Here is an 18679-nt window from a genome sequence, read left to right as displayed (position 1 = left end):
TGAAACAGGAGCTGAGTCAGTCTGGAAAGAGGGAATGGAAAATGTATTTACATTAGCGTGATATACAGGCCTTCACAGACAGGAGAAATGGACAGATTTAACTAAGACATTCAAAATATAGCTGTGAAAGGAAGACGTACTATTAGGTGATTTTAGTATGCCAGATGTAGACTGGAGTATCCCTACTGCAGGGATACCCCCATCCCTAGATCCTGGATTCTCTACGGGAGGAACTATTCCAGCAGTCGGTAATGGATCCAATCCCATGGGGACATACGGAACACAAGAACATTAAGTATTGTCAAACTGGAACAGACCGAAGGCCATTCAAGCCCAGCATCCTGTCAATTCAGATTACAAGTACCTGGCAAGATCCCAAAACAGTACAATACATTTTATGTTGCTTATCCTAGAAATAAACAGTGGATTTTCCCCAAGTCCATTTTAATAGCAGCTTATGGACTTTTCTTTTTAGGAAGCTATCCAAGCCTTTTTAAAAACCCCATTAAGCTAACTGCTTTTACTACATTTTCTGGCAATTAATTCCAGAGTTTAACACACAGTGAAGAAATACTTTCTTCAATTCATTTTAAATTTACTACTTTGTAGCTTCATTGTGTGCCCCCTAGTCCTAGTATTTTTGGCAACAGTAAACAAGCGATTCTACCCGCTACACTAATTTTATAGACCTCTACCATTTCTCCCCACAGCTGTCTTTTCTCCAAGCTGAAGAGCCCTAGCCATTTTAGCTTTTCATAGGGAAGTCATCCCAACCCCTTTATTATTGTCTTTGCTCTCCTCTGAACCTTTTCTAATTCCACTAGATCTTTTTGCGATGCGGTGACCAGAATTGCACACAAAATTTGAGGTGCAGTTGCAATCTTCCAGTACCATGCTTGATTTTATTACATACTACAAACAATAGTTCCACAAGTTCATTTTTCAATTCAATCAGTAGTCTGGAATAAATACCACCCAGTCCAGATTTGCTACTCTTCAATTTGTCAAACTGCGCCATTACATCTTCCAGGTTTATAGAGATTTCATTCAGTTGCTCTGACTCATCAGCTTTGAATACCATTTCTTGCACTGGTATCTCTCCCAAATCACAGGATGCTACCAAAATAATGGAAAATGTATTCATACCTGTTAAATTTCCTTTCATCGAATCTCTCTAGATTAGTCCATACCAACAGGCGGTGTCCCTTCCCAACCAGCAAATGGAGACAAGCCTGAACTGTTCTGGAGACATCACTGATTATGAGTTTGTGCATGCTGGATTCCTTCAGTTATCACTACTGCTCAAGTAGTATAGGGCCCAAATACAAAAATTCCCCTTTAGGGAAACTGCTGCAGAACATATCAAAACTTCTTACGATTCAGAGCATTAAGAAAAGCAGACCGAATCCCTAAGAGACCCCATGCATAACAGTCTTCTAGGGTGCGTCCTGATCTTGTCTAGCAGGATTCAAGGAAATCATCATCCAGTTAGACATTCCATACCAGCAGGATGCACCATAGTCACTTACAGGGAGAGAGTGACAACAAGGCCTCCTAAAAGTTGATAATGCTTCATAAAAGTACGACTAAAGAACATAACAGCCATACAGGGTCAGACCAATGGTCCATCTAGCCTAGTATCCTGCTTCCAACAGTGGCCAATCCAGGTCACAACTACCTGGCAGAAACTCAATTAATAGCAGCCCTACAGATATCTTCTGGTGAAACTGCCCAGGCTGCTGCTGCTACCACCTGAGCTCCCACTGAATGAGCTCGAAGTCCCTCCGGAAGAACTTTCACCTTTATTAGGATTTATTTACCACCTTTTTGAAGGAATTCACTCAAGGCGGTGTACAGTAAGAATAGATCAAACATGAGTAATAGGCAATTACAGCAGTAAAAATATTCAATACAAAGTATGGCATCGTATACTACTTGCAATGACAACACAATACGTAATAGGACATTATAATTGGTAGTGAAAGGTAAGACAAAGTTGTAACATATAGATGAGAAAAAGTAGGAAGAATTAGGAAGTAAGATGACTGATTTGAAGAAAGTTGATCATGTCAGAGAGATGGTTAAATATTATCTCAGCTAGGGTAGGAGTGGATAAACATGTCCTGCTGCAGTGTGCAGCCTGAGTCAATCGTTGTGTGTGTGAGTGAGACTAACAAGTTACTTCTTCCATTAAAGGCTTGGTTGAAGAGCCAAGCTTTCACCTGCTTCCTAAGTACAGATAGTCTTGTGTTAAGCGGAGCCTTTAAGGCAATGCATTCCAGAATGTGGGGGCTACTCCAGAAGGCTGGCTTGCGGGTATCACATTGTGTAATGTCTTTTGGAGAGGGTGTAGTTAGTGTAAGTATTTGGGAGGACCTTAATGTCCTTGGCGGTGTGTGGAGGATCATCCTATGCTTCGGATACTAGGGGCCATTTCCTTTCAGGGCCTTGACGATCAGAAAGTTTAAAATTTAGCCTTGTATTGTACTGGTAGCCAATGATGTTTTTGCAAAAATGGTGTGATGTGGTCATGTCGCTTGCAATATTCTATGCAACCTTACGTAGGCCACTTCAATAACTTCATACAGTGTGCTATAGAAGCCTTAGAGGCCACTGCTCTTTCAACAGTCCCTGGAACAGGAGAGTATCGACTTTATGAAAGGGACTGTAATGTAGCAAATCCCTCCTCACATCCAACTTATGGACCATGCGAGAGGGATCAAAACCTCTCCATGTTCAAAGGCTGAGAGAACCACTGCCTGATTGAGGTGGAATGGTAAGACTACCTTTCATAAGTAGAACAGAATTGTCTTAATGAAGACCAAATGCTCCGAGAGCCTCAACTACAGATTCTGGCAGGATAAGGCCTGCAACTCAAAACCTCCTGACCAAAGTGATGTGCTTCAAGGGCTCAAACGCAGATTCACCAGTATACTGGGAACCAAGTTAAGGTTCCACTGGAGAAAACTGTAGCAGCAGCAGCAAAGGTGCTTCATACATCAGGCTGAGCCACCAGGGAAAAACCTTGAATTTTCCCTATGAACCAAGCTAAAATTATGTCCTACCTGATAATTTTCTTTCCTTTAGCTGCAGCAGATGAATTCATCAACTGGTGGGCTGTGTCCGTCTACCAGCAGGTGGAAATAGAGATCACTGACTTCAGTGAGTGGTATTGGACTACCAGCCCCTCTGTAAGCTAGTATATATGTCTCACCACAAAGCAACAGTAGCTCCAGACAACCAGAAAACCTTCCTCACCCGAAGAGAAACAACATGAGAACACTTCATAACTTGAAGATAAAATTGGTTCCAAATGTATAACTTGTAAGATAACTAGAAAACAAAGAAACATGTGGAAGAGAGGAACAACAACTTCCCCAAGTGAACAGATAAAAAAAATTGCAACGGTAAATCAGGGAGGAATGCTGGATTCATCTGCTGAAGCTAAAGGAAAGAAAATTATCAGGTAAGACAATTTTACCTTCCTTAGCGCACGCAGCAGATGAATCCATCAACTGGTGGGATGTATCAAAGCAGTATCTAAATAGGGAGGGAACCCGTCACCCCCCTAGTCAAAACTGCCGATCCAAAAGCAGCATCGGATCTGGCTGCCACATCCACTCTAATGCTTGGAAAAAGAGTGAACAGAAGACCAAGTAGCCACCCAACAGATCTCTTGCAAAGACAAAACTGATGACTCCGCCCATGAAGCAGCTTGCGCTCTAGTGGAGTGTGCCCGCAAAGGCGTAGGCGCAATCCAACCAGCTAAGAAGTACGCTGAGGAAACAGCCTCTGTAAGCCATCTAGCAATAGTAGGTTTAGAAGCCTCTAAGCCACGACGAAAACCAGAAAGAACAAACAAATGTTCTGTGCCTCTAAAGCCATTAGACATCTCCAAGTAACGTAGGAGGACGCGACGCACATCCAACAAATGGCGCTTACGAAATGTCCCTGGAAAATCCTCCTCCCGAAAGGAAGGCAGAAAAAGAGGCTGATTGAGATGAAAAACAGATAACCTTCGGCAAAAAGGAAGGCACCGTGCGCAAGTAACTCCCACTTCCGAGAACTGCAGAAAAGGATCTTGACAAGAGGGCTTGAATCTTGGAAATCCTCTGCGCCGAAGCAATAGCTACTAAAAATACTGTCTTTAAGGTGAGGACTCTCTCAGAAACCTTACGCACAGGCTCAAAGGGAGAGTTCTGCAACGCCTTCAGAACCAGATTAAGGTTCCAAGCCGGACAGGGCTGACATAAGGGAGGGTACAGATGAGCTCCCACCCCTGCAAAAAATGAACCACGTCCGGATGCGCCGCCAAAGGGGATCCTGAAACTCTACCCCAAAAACATGCCAGGGCTGCTACCTGTACCCGGAGTTATAGGCTACATCTTTCTGTAATCTGTTGCAAAAAAGCCAAGAACTGAGGCACCGAAGCCTGAAAAGGAGACGCTCATAGTAACATAGTAGATGACGGCAGAAAAAGACCTGCATGGTCCATCCAGTCTGCCCAAGACAAACTCATATGTGTATACCTTACCTTGAATTTGTACCTGTCCTTTTCAGGGCACAGACCGTATAAGTCTGCCCAGCAGTATTTCCCGCCTCCCAACCACCAGTCCCGCCTCCCATCATCGGCTCTGGTACAGACCGTATAAGTCTGCCCTCCTCTATCCTAGCCTCCCAACCACCAACCCCCTCTTCCCCTCACCTGCTCCGCCACCCAATTTCAGCTAAACTTCTGAGGATCCATTCCTTATGCACAGGATTCCGTTATGCATATCCCACGCATGTTTGAACTCCGTTACCGTTTTCATCTCCACCACCTCCCGCGGGAGGGCATTCCAAGCGTCCACCACCCTCTCCGTGAAAAAATACTTCCTGACACGAAGGTGCGCCAAACACGGGCGTACACTGTGCAAGTGGATCGCTTATGAGCCTGCAAAAGAGTGGCTATAACATCAGAATAGCCCTTTTTCCTCAAACGTGACCTCTCAATAGCCAGGCCTAAGACCGAAGTGGTAGGGATCCTCGATGCTTACTGGCCCCTGATGGAGGAGGCCTGGTAGGACTGGAAGCTTCAAAGGCAGTTCCTCCAGCAGACGAACTAGATCAGCATACCAAGGACGCCGAGGCCAATCTGGAGCCACCAGAACGACCCGACCCGGGTGCATAGCAAGCCGCAGAACGCGCCCGATTAATGGCTGGGGAGGAAACATATAGAAGATCGCTGACCGTCCACTGTTGAAGAGCATCCAGCCCTGCAGATCTGGGCTCCTTCCTTCTACTGAAAAACCGGGCTACCTTGGCATTGCACTGGGTCGCCATGAGATCTATCGTCGGCGTCCCCCAAGTCCGACATATCAACTGAAACACTTCCTCCACCAACTCCCATTCCGCCGGATTCAGGACGTTTCAGCTGAGAAAATCTGCCTGAACATTGCTGCTCCCCGCAATGTGAGCCGCCGACAGGCACTCCAGATGAGCCTCCGCCCATTGAAGAAGTTGCGCCACTTCTGTCACCAGAGCTGAACTCCTGGTGCCACCCTGACTGATGTAGGCTACTGCCGACGTGTTGTCCGACTAAACTCGGACCTGCTTCCCCTCCACTAGGGACTGAAACTGCAGGAGGGCACAGAAAACTGCTCTGAGTTTCAGGCGATTGATCGGCCAACCGGCCTTGGTCGATGACCATGTCCCCTGGGCACACCGTTTCAGACAAAGAGCTCCCCAACCCAACAGACTGGCATCCATGACCACTACAATCCACTGAGGTATTGCCAGAGAAACACCCTTCCGCAAGTGAGGGCCGTGGCACCACGTCAAGCTGCGCTTCGCCCTGGAAAGCCAAGGGAGCCTGCGCTGATAATCCTAAGACACCGGGGACCACCTGAACAGAAGGGAAGACTGAAGTGGTCTCATGTGAGCTCTGGCCCAAGGAACCACCTCCAAGGTTGCTGCCATGGAACCGAGAAGTTGAACATAATCCCACACTCGAGGACTGGACAACCGGAGCAGACCGGCTACCTGAGAATGAAGCTTGAGAACACGCTCCTCTGGAAGGAAAACACGTCTCAACACTGTGTCAAAGCGAACACCTATGTATTCCAGCTGTTGAGAAGGTACCAAACTGACTCTTGGGCAGATTGATCATCCAGCCCAACGACCGCAACAGACAAATAACTGTCAGTAGCCCTGTGGCTTTCCCGAGCTAAATCGGCCCAAATCAACCAGTCGTCAAGTAGTGATGAACCCTGATCCCTTCCTTTCTTAAAAATGCTGCCACAATCACCATGACCTTGGAGAAAGTCCGAGGTGCTGTAGCAAGGCCAAAGGGAAGCGCCCTGAACTGGAAAGGATGTCCTAGGACGGCAAAGCGGAGAAACCTCTGATGTGGCTGCCAAACAGGAATGTGAAGATAGGCCTCCTTGATGTCCAAAGCCGTGAGAAACTCTCCTGGCTGAACCGCTGCTACCACGGACCGCAATGTTTCCATGCGAAAATGACGAACCCTCAAGAACTGATTTACCTTGCGGAGATCAAGAATGGGCCGAAAGGAACCTCCCTTTCGAGGTACCACAAAATAAATGGAATAACGACCCGTCCGAATCTCAGAAGGTGGAACAGGAACAATCGCCCCGAGACCAAAAGGGAACGGATAGTCTCTTGCAGAGCCACCCGTCTGGCAGAAGATGCACAACGGGATTCCAAGAAAACGTCACCGACGGGCGAAGAAAACTCTAGCTTGTAACCGTCTCTGATAATATATAGAAGCCAACTGTCTGACGTAATATTGGCCCACTCTTCGAAGAACAAGGTCAGCCGACCTCCAATCTTTGGAACGGAAGACTGAACCTGCGCCCCATCATTGTGAAGGACGTCCTGCAGGCCCGGGACGTGAAGAGGAGGCTGCAGAGCGTTTATCATTGCGAAAGGAAGAACGCTGCTGAAAGTGGCTCCGCTGAAAGTTAGGAGCTGGCTGACCAGGACGATAACGGTGAACCTCTCTGAACTGAGAGAGCAGAAGAATTAGAGGAGGGCCTCGCAGCAGACCGAGCTCTATCCTCAGGGAGACATTGACCCTTCGAGTCACCCAAATCCTTGACAATCTTCTTAATCTTCTCCAAAGAGAAGTCTACCTCTAAAAGTAAGCCAAGTCTCCGCTTAGAGGCCAAATCTGCCAACCAATGGCACAGCCATAACAGGTGGCGAGAAGACACCGTCAGAGCCATAAGCTTAGCTGAAGAACGAACCAAATCATAAAGGGAGTCAGCTAGATAAGCCAAGTCAGATTCCAAATAGGCCGAAACAGATTCTAAACGAGAACCTTCCTCCAGATCTTGCTCTTGCGCCTGATGAAGCCAACTAAGACATACCCTGGATGAATATGAACTACAAATAGACGCCTGAAGAGCCAACGCCGACACCTCAAAAGCATGCTTTAAAGAAGCCTCTAGGCGATGGTCCTGCGTATCCCTTCAATGCAACCCCTCCTTCAACTGGAAGAGTTGTCTTTTTTTGTGACTGCGGTTACTAAGGCATCCACAGTCGGAAGAACATACTTGTCTGCCTGATCTGAAACCATGGGATAAAAGGCGACATATAGCTTTGGCCACCTTAAAACTCCCCTCAGGATCAGCCCATTGTGCAGAAATGAGCTCCTGAATAGCCTCATGAACTGGAAACGCCTTAGAAGGCTTAAGGGTACTGGTCATCTTAAGATTGACCGAACAGGACGTAGACTCTGGATCAGCAATGTCCAACGCCGCCAACGCATTAGAAATCAGCGAGGCTAGTTCATCCTTATGAAAAGCCCGCACCACAGTGTGGTCATCAGGCTCTTCCTGTTTTAATTCCCCTTCCTCAAAATCTTCTGTTCTAGGACGAAGGGTTCCCTGACAGAGCAGCCAAGGAGGGCAAAGAGGACCCAGGTCCCAAAGGAACTGCCTCAGAAATAGCAGTTCCCCTCCTCTTAGAAGGGAGAGAATCCTGAGCAGATAAATGCTCAAATCCTGCCTCCGAGGAAAGAACAGGGAGCACAGGAGCCTGAGGAACAGGCTGAGAGGCAGCTTTAACAGGAAAGCAGAACAAATTCTGGTGAAAATGGATCCCCAGAGCCCCCACAAACGAGATAGGAATCCTAACGTGCTGGAGCTGCAGGAAGAGTCTCTGACTCGGCTGCCAGCAATGGCTCCGAAACCGTCATCAGCTGACTGGTGGGAGCCGCGTCGGCTGGGAGAGACAAAATGGCGCGCGGATCTGCGCTCTCAGCACGGGAAACTGACAGTTCTACGGCCGCAGCATCAGCTGGCACAGACTTGGAGCAACCCGCTACACAAAGCCCCGCTGCGGATCTCTTTTTACCGCAGCGGGAGCAGCGCTGGATAACTTTGGCGGCCATAACGAGTCTCCACATGAAGCCGAGAGAAAAAAAAAAAAAAAATCAAAGCACTCGCCCTGCACTGCAAATGAGTCTCCCTGCGACGAACACTGACAGGACAGCTCAAACGGAGAGCCGGAGTTCCCACTCTGTTCAGCAACGCTGAAAAAGTCTCTAATATTTATTTTCAACACAGGTCCTGCTGTTTCCCGTCAAATCTCTTTTTTAGGTTAGGAAGGTTACAGAGGAAAGCAAGGCAAGGCAGGAAGAGATACCGATGTGGGACACGGGGTGAGGCAGGGACCCCCAAAAGAGGTATGCCGCCAAGGATGACACCAGTGCCAACCGCCCCCACACTCAACTGGCTAGCAAACAGCAGCCCAGGAGTCCCAAAGCAGAAAATCCAGGAGCTGGTAAGGAGACGTCCACCACCTGCTGGAGATAGAGATATATTAGCTTACAGTGGGGCTGGTAGTCCAATACCACTCACTGAAGTCAGTGATCTCTATCTCCATCTGCTGGTAGACGGACACAACCCACCAGTTGATGGATTCATCTGCTGCCTGCGCTAAGGAAAAAGGTTCCTCCTGGTCCTTCAAGGTGTTAAGGGCCAGACGTAACTGCAAAGGGGCCAGGATGGTGGACAACAGAGCCTGCCACAAGGAGAGCGGTCTCTTGAGGCACCAGTGCACAGCCTCCACACCCTCATGTAAGCCAAGGAGGTGGAATGCTTATGAGATCAAAAAACAGAGAGCAGGGTTAAATGGTCAGTATTCTCAAAGAAGGGTAGATAGTGGGGTTCCACAGGGGTCTGTGCTGGGACTGCTGCTTTTTAATATTTATAAATGATCTAGAGATGGGAGAAACTAGTGAGGTAATAATTTGCTGAGGATACAAAGTTATTGTTAAATCACAAAAGGATTGTGAAAATTACAAGAGGACCTTATGAGAATGGGCATCCAAACGGCAGATGACATTCAAAGTGAGCAAGTGCAAAGTGATGCATGTGGGAAAGAGGAACCCAAACTATAGATACGGGATGCAAGGTTCCACATTAAGATTCACTGAGATCTGGGTGTCATCATTGATACATTGAAACTCTGTGCTCAGTGTGAGGCAGCAGCTAAGAAAGCAAATAGAATGTTAGGTATTAGGAAAAGAATGGAAAACAAAAATAAAGCCATAATGCCTTTGTATCGCTCCATGGTGCACCTGTATGCCAGCGTTTCCCAAGTCCAGTCCTGGAGTACCCTTTGCAAGTCAGGTTTTCAGGATCCACAATGAATATACATGAACTTTATTTGCATACACTGCCTCCATTATACGCAGATGTCTCATGCATATTCATTGTGGATATCCTGAAAACCTAACTGGCAAGAGGTACTCCAGGACAAGCCTTGGGAAACACTGCTGTATGCAATTCTGGTTACATCTCAAACAAGATATAGCATATTAGAAAAGGTACAGAAAAGGGCGACAAAAATGATAAACGGGATGGGACGACATCCCTAGTGTTTAGTATAAAGCTCTGGTTTTGCAAATCAGTCAGATTTGTATATATAAGTTATTCCCTTATTTATGATCTAGTAGGGCAATTAGCTACCTTCTGTGTTCTTGGTCTTCTCACAGACCATAGACAAGCTTGCTTAGCCCTAGTAATGCGCCATAAACTTTAACAAGTGCTTTTGCTTCAAACAGGCTCCAAACATAACGGACATTTTCAGTGAAGGCCACCTATGAGTGGTGTGTGTGAGAGAGAGAGAGACGTGAATTGCTTTGTTTACTCTTATCAAAAAAGACTAGAGGGCATACAATGAAGCTACAAAGTAGTAAATTTAAAATAAATTGGAGAAAATATTTCTTCACTCAATGTATAATTAAACTTGAATTTGTTGCCAGACTTAGGAAAACCCACTGCTTATTTCTAGGGTACGTAGTATAAAATATATTGTACTGTTTTGGGATCTTGCTAGGTACTCGTAACCTGGATTGGTCACTATTGGAAACAGGATGCTGGGCTTGGACCTTCGGTCTATCCTAGTATGGCAAAGCTTATGTTCTTATGTGTACAGTTATCAATAACTTGCACCAAGTAACCCTTACTTTCAGAGAGAGCACTTGCAGCAAGTAAAAAGTAATCTGTGGCATCCATTAGGATGAGACCTAACCTTGAGTATTCCAACCCTTTGGACGAGGAAACAGGAATTGCCAGGAGACCGTGAAGGCCCACATACCATGGACACTGGGGAGGAGGAGAGAACACACAGGCTCTTGATGTGGCCACTATTGTACCAAAAAGTATCAATTCTTGCCGTTCTGGCCTCATTTCTACAGCTGATCTGCTCACACTTCACATTTTGCCTCAAGACTTAGGTCACATGGGGTCTCCTGGTGGTCTACCATTAACTGAAACTCTTCCTCCCATTCCCTCAGATCCACTGAACTGTGGCTTTGGAAATGTGTGCATATTTTCTGAACCACGTAAACACAAGAATCCCATGAAGAACAACAACAACAAAAAAAACAACACAGAGGGAGACAGAAAAGGCTCAGCAGGCAATGGGACATAAAAGTATAGAACAGTACTTTAATTCATAACACTTATAAAATAGTCCATAGTCATAGCAGTGTAAAAGTCTTCTTGTATTGCTGTTGCATGAAAGACTCGACATGGCACCAGATACTGTGTTTTGGTTTAAAGTGCCTGCAGGAGTCTTGAAAATGTTAGTTCAGTAAGTGGCAACAAACAGCAAAAATAGCAGCAAAATGTGGTCTCAATTGGTCTTTAAAAAGACCTTGAATAGAAACAAAGATGTTTCAAAATAATCCACTATAAACAAATGACATTGGAAAGATCACAGAGAAAAGGACACTCCTCTGCAGTATGTAAACCACTGTTTTTATTGCCACTTACTGAACCAACATTTTCAAGCCTCTTGAAGCAGGCACTTTAAGCCGAAACACTGCGTTGTTGAGTTTTTTGTGTAACAGCAATACAAGAAAAGTCTTTTACACTATGACTAAGGACTATTTTATAAGTTGTGATAAGGACCCACTCATGGTGAAATATGAGGCCTACCTCCCACTCCAATTGGGCTCACCTATCACTGGGAGCTTGAGGCAGAGGCTCCAGGGGAGGAGACAGTCCTTGGGACTTCTTGACCCCCAAAAGGGCTGCCCTATCAGGCTTATTGGGAGGGGAGGGGGGGGAGGAGGCTCCAGCCTGTCTCTTGCTCTAGCAAAATCTCCTCCAGTCTCTGTTCTTACTAGCTGAAGCATTGGCATTTGCTTATCACTGATCTGGTAATCTCTGGGGCTGCCTCAAATCCTCCCCAAAGAGGAGGCACCTCTGAAAAAGAAGCTTGCTAAAGCATGCCTTTGAGAATTCATCCACTGCCCAACCAAAGCCATCTACAGGCTACCATTATACAGTGATTCTGCAATAAAAGCTGTACATTACTCCAGTGAGGCCACCTTCAGAGAAGCCAGCAACTACTGGTCTAGAGCAGAAGCACCAGCACAAATTGAGATCCGAACCCTCATGGTCACCAATGAGAAGGTATGCTTGAAGAGCTGCTGTTGTGCCTCCTTCATGGCTGCACCACATTCTATGAAGATTTAATTCAAATCTTTATATTCCACTCAACCAGCCAGCTCAGAGCAGATTACAGAAATGGGGGAATATCAACACAAAATTAATCCATACAAAATATAAATTCAGATAAAAATCAAATTAAAAATCAAATTACAGATGATTATAAAATCATGGCACTTTCAAAGTGAGGAATTATCAAATTAAGTGGGTCTAATCAGATATTTGTTAAATAATCAGGTCTTTAAACTGTTGGAATGTCACAGTTTTTAATATCAATAGCAGATGGGAGCAGGTTCCAAAGTTCTGGTCCTTCGCTTACTAATATTTGTTGCCCTGTAGCTTTTACATTTGTAAAGGACCTTAGATTAACCAATTGTATTTCTGCCAATGAACGCAGACTTCGTAAGGGAGATGGTGGTCTGTTACCTCTGTAACCGAATGTTCAATAAGCTATCACTGATAATTAAATGCTGAATTTATTCAGAATACCAACTTCCTAGTTTCATCACATGCAAAATACAACTTCAGCGTACAGACTTCTACGTGGGACGCTTACTGATCTTCACAGCAATTTCCCATGTTGGACTATGATTACGAGTCCATGCTTGTGTATCTAAAAACCCATTTCTCAAAATGGGAAAATTATATTTCTTACCTGATAATTTTCTTTCCTTTAATCCCACCAGACAAATCCAGACAAATGGGGTTATGTCAATCCACCAGCAGGAGATAGAACGTAGTTCCAAGTACTTTGCCCCTTAAGGGTATCATGTAGCTTGTAATGCTCAGTATGACAAAATATCCAGGCAATGGAGCTTTGTACTGGTACAGCACAAGCCAACTAAGTATACCTAGAAGACATGGGAGCCCCAGCGCCCAATCATAGACCCCGACCAGAAAAATGGCAAGAGATTTATCAGGACCTTTAGTCTCAGACCATTAGACCCTCCCCTAACTGGGAAATCAGTTGAAGCACAACCAGAAGCAGGAGCTATATATAGCAATCGTAGCAAGGAGACACGAGTTTGAAATTGAAAACAAGCATTCGTAGCTATGGCCATAACCACAACTATGGCCCCCGGGTGCAGGACACGACACCTAAAAAGCAGGACCAGAGAAAGTCAGAAAGGCTGGGTGTCTAGACTGGTCTGGTTGGATTAAAGGAAAGAAGACTATCAGGTAAGAAACAATTTTCTATTCCTTGTGATCCACCAGACCAGTCCAGACCAATGGGATGTGACAAAGCAGTGCCCTCATCTGTGTGGGATAAACCCAAGAACCAAAGTCCTGGAGACCTACAGTAAAAGATAGAGTCCCCAATCCAAGGAGTGGAACCAGTCAACGAAGGGTCAAGGGCACAGAGGAGCACCAACCCCCCCCCCCCCCCCGTGTTCCAAGAGAGAAAGCTGAGCAAGCGAAGCTCAACGCCCACAGATCCCGTACATTCTGTGCAGAAGGTCCAAAGGAGCACCAGGAACCAGCAAATCAGTTCCCGACACACATGCTCCAAGTACAGGGGCGCACAAAGACATGGAACCACTGGAGAGAAAAGAGTCTATCATAGGCAACACCCTACAGGGACCACCAGCAGTCGCCAGATAGAAGCCCATCACAAGGCAAAGTGAGACTCCCAGAGAAGGAACGCAGCAGTGTGCAAACAAAAAAAACAACTGGATACTGGAAGCCACACCACCACTGAAAACCTACTTTGGACCCTAGCCAAACACCAGAGAGGGAGGCAGGGCCTATAAAAGTGCAATACCTCAAAGGAAGCAAAAAGAGGTAAGGTTACAGTAGCCAAGACCGTGTCGCTCCAGTCGGAACTCCATGATGATCCCCCACCTGTACCATGGAAAAGGGTGCTCAGGAAATGAACCAATGACGGAGCACAGCTCCCCAGAACCAAAAGGAAATCCAAGCCAAGAATAGAAAGGGAAAGGGATTTGCAATACCGCCTTTCTGTGGCTTTTGCAACTACATTCAAAGGGGTTTTACATTGTATGTACAGGTATTTATTTGTTCCTGAGGCAAAGGTTAAGTGACTTGCCCAGAGTCACAAGGAGCAGCAGTGGGGATCAAACCCAATTCCCCAGGATCAAAGCTCAATGAATTAACCACTAGGCTACTCCTCCACTCGGTATCCAAATGCCAGCCAGACCGACAAAGCTTGCTTGAAAGCTCCACCAACACAGCCGGAATAAAGCTCTAAGGGCAGGAACGGAAGTAGACTCCAAAGCCAGCCCTGATGGCCAGAGCAGTGACCAAGCAAGGCCTGACAACCGAGGATGAGGGTCAGCACCGGCAGGGCCCCTTGGCTGAAGTCAGACGAGGTTCAATGGCAGAAGCCTGCATCAGATGGAGCCAGAGCTAGAACAGGCTCAATAGCCAGACCCCAGAGCTAGGCCCGATGTGCAGAATCATAACTAGGCTAGGCTTGACAGCCAGAAAAGCTCAAGGGCTGAAGCCAGAGCAATGTAGGGAGGTTCGACATAGTCAGATCCAGGGCAGGCTCAAGTAACAGGAGAAAGGGAAGGCCCGCCAGCCAGACCCATGCCCAAGACAGACTGAGCCAAATACAAGCACCATGGCCAACAACTGAAACAGACTTCACGATGGGAACTGGAACTAGGAACCTTGGCTACCCGACGAGAGGCTATGTTAAAACACTTCGCCTTGCTTTAACATAGGCAACGGAGACCCCTCAGGCCTAAGGCATTCGTTACATTGTATAATAACAACAACTTGAGACCATGTCATAACAGAACTCTGTAAGCCACATTGAGCCTGCAAATAGGTGGGATACAAATGCAATAAATAAAAATAAATAAAGAGGAGCTGTAGGCAGGCACCACAGGCAAAGCAGGAGCTAGGCCCCATCACCTGTCTAGGTTCCCCACCAGAGCTGAAGCAAGGCCCCACAGGTGAAGGCAGAGGCAACCACATAAACCAGCTCTGTACCAAGATGCCCAGAGACAAACAGGCATACCAGCACCTGAGCCACAGGATGCCCGCTCCAAGAAGGAACAATGCACCACACATGTATGCCAGGCTGACAAGCCAAGGTCCCATTGCTGAACAAGTAATGCACTATAGGTAGCACAGGCCCACAGTGTGGAGCACCCACACAGACCCCAAGGCAAAAATTCACTCCCCCTAGCAGTGGTGGAGCAAAAAATCCTAGTAAAGGCAGGGGCGCGGATTGTGCTGAAAAAGATAGTCGCCCCGAGTCCAGGGAACCAGGAAACATGGCCAGCAAGCCACCAAGCAGAAGCCAGGAGACCACAGTCCCCTAGGCTGCGTGAGGAAGCCTGTATGCCAACAGCTGCCAGAGGGCATGAGCACACAACCAGAGCCCAATACCAGACAGTCAAGGGGAGAAAGACAGGCCAGAAAGGACGGAGCCAGGAAACACTGAAATCCCAAAGAAGAATGCCAAACCCAAAGGTACCACCAAGCCATACACAACGGCAAACTAAATGCACGCTGCTGTATAGAGGGTGGCATTACCTTCGCCCAGAGCTGATACCATGGTGACAGCTGTGCCACCAAAGAATCCTGCCTCACAAAGCCACAGGCCATTTGTCCCAATGAGTGCTGCCTGGGAGTCGATGCAGCCAAAGAAAAGACATGGGAACTAGAAACCGAAGAAAGGCCTGACTGGCCTCACCGCCTGCCTAGCTTCGCGGTCCCCCTTTGCTTATAGTATTATTATTTTATTTTTTTTAAACATGACTGAGGGACGCTAAAGATAGTTTTTTTTTTTTTAAACATGCGCTACCAGCGCAGAGGGAAACAGACGCTAAAGAAAAAAAGGCAGGACGTGGCCCGGTGAGAGGAGAACTGGGTGTCGAGATGACCCATCAAAACAATGGGCAAGAGGCCCGAGAAACATGCACCGAAGCTTCGCAACAGACAAGCCTTCAGACTCTGTAGGGATGGCAGGGTTTTTTTCCCCCAAACTCAAAAAGAAAGCGTACTTGCAGTGAACATGACCTCTCCAGGAAGAATCTGCTTGCATTCAATGATGAGTGTTAAAACTCTAACATTCCTCACAGAACAGGAGGCAAGCTGAAGAGGAGGGGGAGGGAGCCAGTACCACCAGGTGTCATTGCGGCTGAGGAACCCGGTACCACCAGGTATCACCCAGTCAATGTGGAAGGACCAACTAAGCAGCCAGAACCCCCACTCAACTGCCACCTGGAGAATCAGGCCAGTAGTCACCGCAGCCAAACCCCAGACAGGAGCTGCACCATCTGTCCACCTAGGAGACAGAAAAAATACCGAGCATTACAGGCTGCACGATACCTGAAACTATTTTCTCTGTCTCCTTCTGCTGGTGGATGACAAGAAAATCAATTTTACTACACAAACCTTCTCTTTCAAAATGACTTTTTAACATAACAAGAGGAATCTCAGACACTGACATGAACATGTTTTGATTCACTGCTTCAGAATGCAGAAGAAAACTTAACACAGGCACCCTTAAAGTCTCCTTACAGGCAGTTATGACATTTCCAGTTTCAACTTTGGTTCCAGCTGAAACCAAGCAGTGAACTCTGCCTAGAACCAAAGCTACCAGTTTCAATCAGCCTCTACTTAGAAATGACTCACCTGAACAGACTGGGACAATCCACTTTCCCTAATTCACTCAAAACTTGAAAACACTCCTTACTGTGAGCTCTTACCCCTCACTCATTTGCTTTATTCCACCAGACACACTGTAGGAATAAAGCTAACCAAATTAAAGAGTTACAATTTTTTTTTATGTTTGATCCCTGCAGAGGCCCAAGGAAGGGAGAACCCTGAAGGCCCGCCCTCCATCCCTACAGCAAGGGATCTGTGCCAGCAAGCCTGCTGAGTTGGAGCCTATGGGCTAAAGCTCAGGAGGCTGCAAGCACTACCAGCTCAACTGGGATAGGACCAAGACACCTACCTATAGCACCATCCCAACCTCACCATCTGCTGGAGTTAGAGAAATACTGAAGGATTCCAGTGTGCACCAGCACATATATACCAGTAATATCAATAGAACAGTTCAGAATCTCTACTTCCATCTGCCATTTGAAAAGGGACACAATCTGCTGATATGGGCTGGTCTAGCTGGATAAGGAAACATGTATTTGTACATTTTCATTTTGTTTTCAGAGATTTTATAGTTACAATTTAAATCCATAATGGCTGTGTTAAACTTGGAGCTTTGACACCATGACTGGTAAAGGATTTCTGCTCCTAGCTGTATTTTTCTGATGCACTGCAAAGTACACAGAAGTCGTAACCCAAGTTAAAAGTAAAACACTGAAGCCCAAATTACTAACCCAAGTTATACAGTCACAAGTTTTATGGAAACCATCTTCAATTGCTCATTAAAAAATTCCCCTCCTCCATGCACACCGATCACAAAACGTATAGAAGTCTGCAATATTTAATGGCACAACAGTTTGCACTCCTAATCATGGAATCAAAACTTACATAAGACCCTAAGATTTGAAAAGCAAAGTTTCAAAACTTTTAGTGCATATACAACTACATGTTAGCTAGAAATTCATTGAACTCATGTAGCATGCAGGGTGAGAGCTGAATACCTGACAATCTAATCATGCTGTTTACCCTTTAGCAAAATTTATATTTAAAAAAAACCCCAAAGCTGTGTATTATTCACCTGACCACACAGGAACAGCTGTAGGATTATATTAAGTGCTAATTAAACAAAAATGGAGCTGAACAGTGACCAAATATAAGGGCCGTAGAGTAGCACTACATGCAATTTAGGACAGTTATATGCAAATTTCATAGAATTAAAAGCTATACAAGCAAAGCCTAAAGGGTTAACAGAAGATTAGAAAATGAAAATGGCATTAACCCATGCAATACTGAGCAGAGTGTCAAACCTGTACTGGTCCCTTCTACTGTGGAAAGCAAAAACAAGAGGCAGAAGGGACACCATCAGAGGTGGAAAATGGACAAACAACTGAAAAAATACCTATATGCTCTACTTTATATTCTTTGTCCCAAAAGATCATGCTAATCCCCTTTGGTCTTTCATCTTAATCACAACTAGAACTGGGACTTGTGCCATGAGCCTACATTTACAAAAACATGGTGACTGTCCTTATTCCCAACTCATTTTAGCTAGTCAATGCAACAGTACTTAGCTAGTGAACATACGGGGGGTGGGGTGGGGGGGGGGGGGGGTTCTGTAATGGCGCACCAGTTTTTAGCTTTTCCATAAAGGATGTATGATTACTTTTCTTTAATATTAGCACAGCTGGGCAATTATGTGCATATTTTACACACCTGCCAGCAGATTGAGACCAAGAACCACTGTGCAATGTTGCCTTTAAAAGTCCTGTGCAGCCCCCCCCCCCCCCCCCAAAAAAAAAAAAAAAAAAAAAAACCAATTCAAGGGGAAAGTCTACTACTACTTATTTCTATAGCGCTACTATATGTACGCAAAGGAAACAAGAAATATAGTCAACAGCTTGGCCATACATGCATGTAGTTGAATCTTCACCTACAAAACCACAGAAAATCTCTCAGGGAGAGTTTGGGAATAGTCTGGAGAAGAAAATTAGCAGGCAAGACCTAATTTCTCCTTTTTCATCTCTCCAGACCATTCCTGTGAGTAGTAAGTACAAAAGCAGTACTTGACAAGGGCAAGAATCTGACAACCCCTAAGCTAACATCGAGGCCCAAAGGCAGTCTGCTTTGCT

The 18679-nt window shown here is 45.9% G+C and overlaps 1 protein-coding gene across 5 annotated transcripts in view; it reads right to left on the bottom strand.

Annotated features, from left to right (window-relative positions):
* EWSR1 (EWS RNA binding protein 1) overlaps positions 1-18679 on the bottom strand; it is a 197294-nt gene that overhangs the window by 121133 nt on the left and 57482 nt on the right. For 3 of the 5 annotated variants that reach the window (XM_030218209.1, XM_030218212.1, XM_030218210.1), the window contains exon 5: positions 17858-17875. The exons of the other annotated variants lie outside the window; for them this stretch is intronic. In XM_030218209.1, the coding sequence (XP_030074069.1) occupies positions 17858-17875 (18 nt within the window). The remainder of the gene's footprint in view (positions 1-17857; positions 17876-18679) is intronic. 5 annotated transcript variants of the gene reach the window in all.

Source organism: Microcaecilia unicolor, chromosome 11, assembly GCF_901765095.1.
Source record: "Microcaecilia unicolor chromosome 11, aMicUni1.1, whole genome shotgun sequence".
Lineage (NCBI taxonomy): Eukaryota > Metazoa > Chordata > Amphibia > Gymnophiona > Siphonopidae > Microcaecilia > Microcaecilia unicolor.
Note: the sequence above shows the minus strand (reverse complement) of the source record. Positions and strands in the feature narration are given on the sequence as shown.